At 46.2% G+C, this 2500-nt stretch overlaps 1 protein-coding gene across 1 annotated transcript in view; it reads right to left on the bottom strand.

The window, feature by feature from the left end:
• Positions 1-2500, bottom strand: part of LOC127004203 (uncharacterized protein DDB_G0271670-like) — a 146479-nt gene that overhangs the window by 19340 nt on the left and 124639 nt on the right. Inside the window, exon 4 of the mRNA XM_050871725.1 lies at positions 246-501. Within this exon, the coding sequence (XP_050727682.1) occupies positions 246-501 (256 nt within the window). The remainder of the gene's footprint in view (positions 1-245; positions 502-2500) is intronic.

Genomic DNA, 2500 nt, shown 5'->3' with positions numbered 1-2500 from the left:
CCACAGCATGACCACACGGGCCTAACAGGGTAACGGACACTTCACCGAGAGGCAGACGACAACCATTTATCATTTCACCAGCTCCCTCTCCCCTCCAACTGCCCCAGGTGGCCCGGCCTCGCCACTCACCTGTGCCGCCGGGCCAGCAGCCTAGTCTCGGGCAGCTCACCTACGGGCTCTACTGAGTGGAACATTAACAACACTAACTCTTGGTGTCTATAAATGAACAAGAGTCAGTCACTTGCCTTTCTTACTCGTCGGAGTCGATGTCGCAGCTCCTGCAGGTGACCCATTTTCGCACACACCTTGTGGCGCACCTGTCGCAACCGGTAAATCACATATAACACTTTCCTCCAAATTATTTTTGTCCCTTGGCATGTCTCCGCCAGTCTGGAAATCAGGCCCCGCGGAGCCTGGCTCGTTTCTGTTTCCTTGGAGTGAGAGGCACAGGGGAAGCAGCAGCAGCAGCAGCAGGAACAGGTTTTTACGCCACGGCTGGTGCTGGGGGAGTGAGGGGAGGGGTCAGCACTTTTGACAGAGCAGGGAAAACTGCATCACGACGGATTTTTCATTGCTACAATATATATATATATATATATATATATATATATATATATATATATATATATATATATATATATATATATATATATATATGAACATTTTTCACTATCTTTCTTCAATATTCCACGTAGACGATGACGTGAGGCGTGAGCGAAAAGGTAGCGGCTGGTGATCTTCACTGGCACGACAGTTCCCTGCGGCACTAGTTAGACAAGAATGTCACCTTGACGATCCGTGAGCATGAGCAAATTTTTTTGTTTTTTTTTGTTTATCTACAATATTTCCTTTCAAACCACTTTCAACACCTCATTTTTAATTAAAAACACTGTTCACATAATGCCAATAATTGACATAATTTACTTTCATTCCTCTCAAAGACTGTTCCAGTGTGACGTCACTAACAGATCCCTCCTTGAAGCAAACAAACAGAAGACAACGTCGATATTCAAGGCAGGACCAGTGAAGCAATAATATATAAACAATCGTACTCAGACTCGCACCTAAACGGATGTCCCCGACTTCGCCAACAGTTACAGCACAAGAGAAAGTGCGACCACGTACCCAGCGAGGGCTCTCAGAAGTTATAAGTGAGCATGACTGAGCGCCACACAGCAGTGGCAGCACTGCTCCGGGACACGACGCAACTCCTCTCCAGACACTACTCAGCACTGCGTATCAGTTTATGTCTGGCGAGCCTTGTCCAGTCAGCGTCTGTCCGACCCACACCCCTTATCCTTACCACCCAAACACACACACACACACACACACACACACACATTTTCTCTCTCCCTCTCTCTCTGCGCAAACGTAAGCACCCATGTGCATGCATGCATGCTCAAGTGTGTGTGTGTGTGTGTGTGTGTGTGTGTGTGTGTGTGTGTGTGTGTGTGTGTGTGTGTGTGTGTGTGTCACATTTTCCAGTAAGGGTGTCACAACCTCATTCTTATAGTAAGCAATGTAGTACATCAATAAGTTTGGGATTCAAGAGTAAAATGATCTATAGACTGAACTCACAGCAAAACATATACGTTTCATGACCGACGACAACCAAGTAACCGTCGCCAGTAAAGCAGCGGGATAAGCAGCTGCACAGATATTCAATGGGTGAAGGGTGCAGACTGCATGGCAGACCGTGTGCAGGCGGGCACATTATTATACAATGCAGGAGCCCACATGACGTCGTGCTCGCAGGCGGTGGTCCTCACACTGCTCACCAACCCCCGACGGTCCACCTCATACAGATTGTCTAAAAATTCCTGGCTACAAAGTCATATATGTACCAGAGTCATCGTTAGCACTCTGAACATGCTGCCACAACCACCTACAGAGGCTGACTCATTCAGGACGCATGACCCACCGAGATCACTTATGTAGGGACAAAAGATTAGACTGAGCGCATGTCAAGGATTTGTCTCACATATCTTACTTCCTAATACTGACTAGACTGAAAACCCTGATATGACATTTTAAGTCTGATAAGACCGGATGAGAGTCATTTCTCGCTGTAACCGTAAGCCAGGTCGTTTTTTTGCAGTTTATCATCTATAGGACAAATGCAGTTGCTGAAAATGACGCTAAAAACTAAACTGACAAACAGTATCTAGAAAGGTGAGAACTGGAAGGGAGGGGGGCCGATTCAAGCCATCTACCACGTAACATGTCAATCAATATATCAAATGTGTGATATCAATGTACGGTGCTTAAAAAAAAAAAAAAAAAAAAAAAAAAAGTAATCATCACTCAGACAGGAGCGGCTTCGAGAAACGTTCAGATGGATGAATGATTTCACTAGCACTAGCTTGTAATTGTTCTGCGACGCAAAGCTGCTCGCCCATCCGACGCATGAAAAGCTGACCATAACACCGCCGCCCTCACCTCACCACAATTGTCGGAAACAGTGACTGGTCTAAAGCATGCAGACAGAGAGAGGGAGGAG

The sequence above is a fragment of the Eriocheir sinensis genome, chromosome 27 (assembly GCF_024679095.1).
Source record: "Eriocheir sinensis breed Jianghai 21 chromosome 27, ASM2467909v1, whole genome shotgun sequence".
Classification (NCBI taxonomy): Eukaryota; Metazoa; Arthropoda; class Malacostraca; order Decapoda; family Varunidae; genus Eriocheir; species Eriocheir sinensis.
Note: the sequence above shows the minus strand (reverse complement) of the source record. Positions and strands in the feature narration are given on the sequence as shown.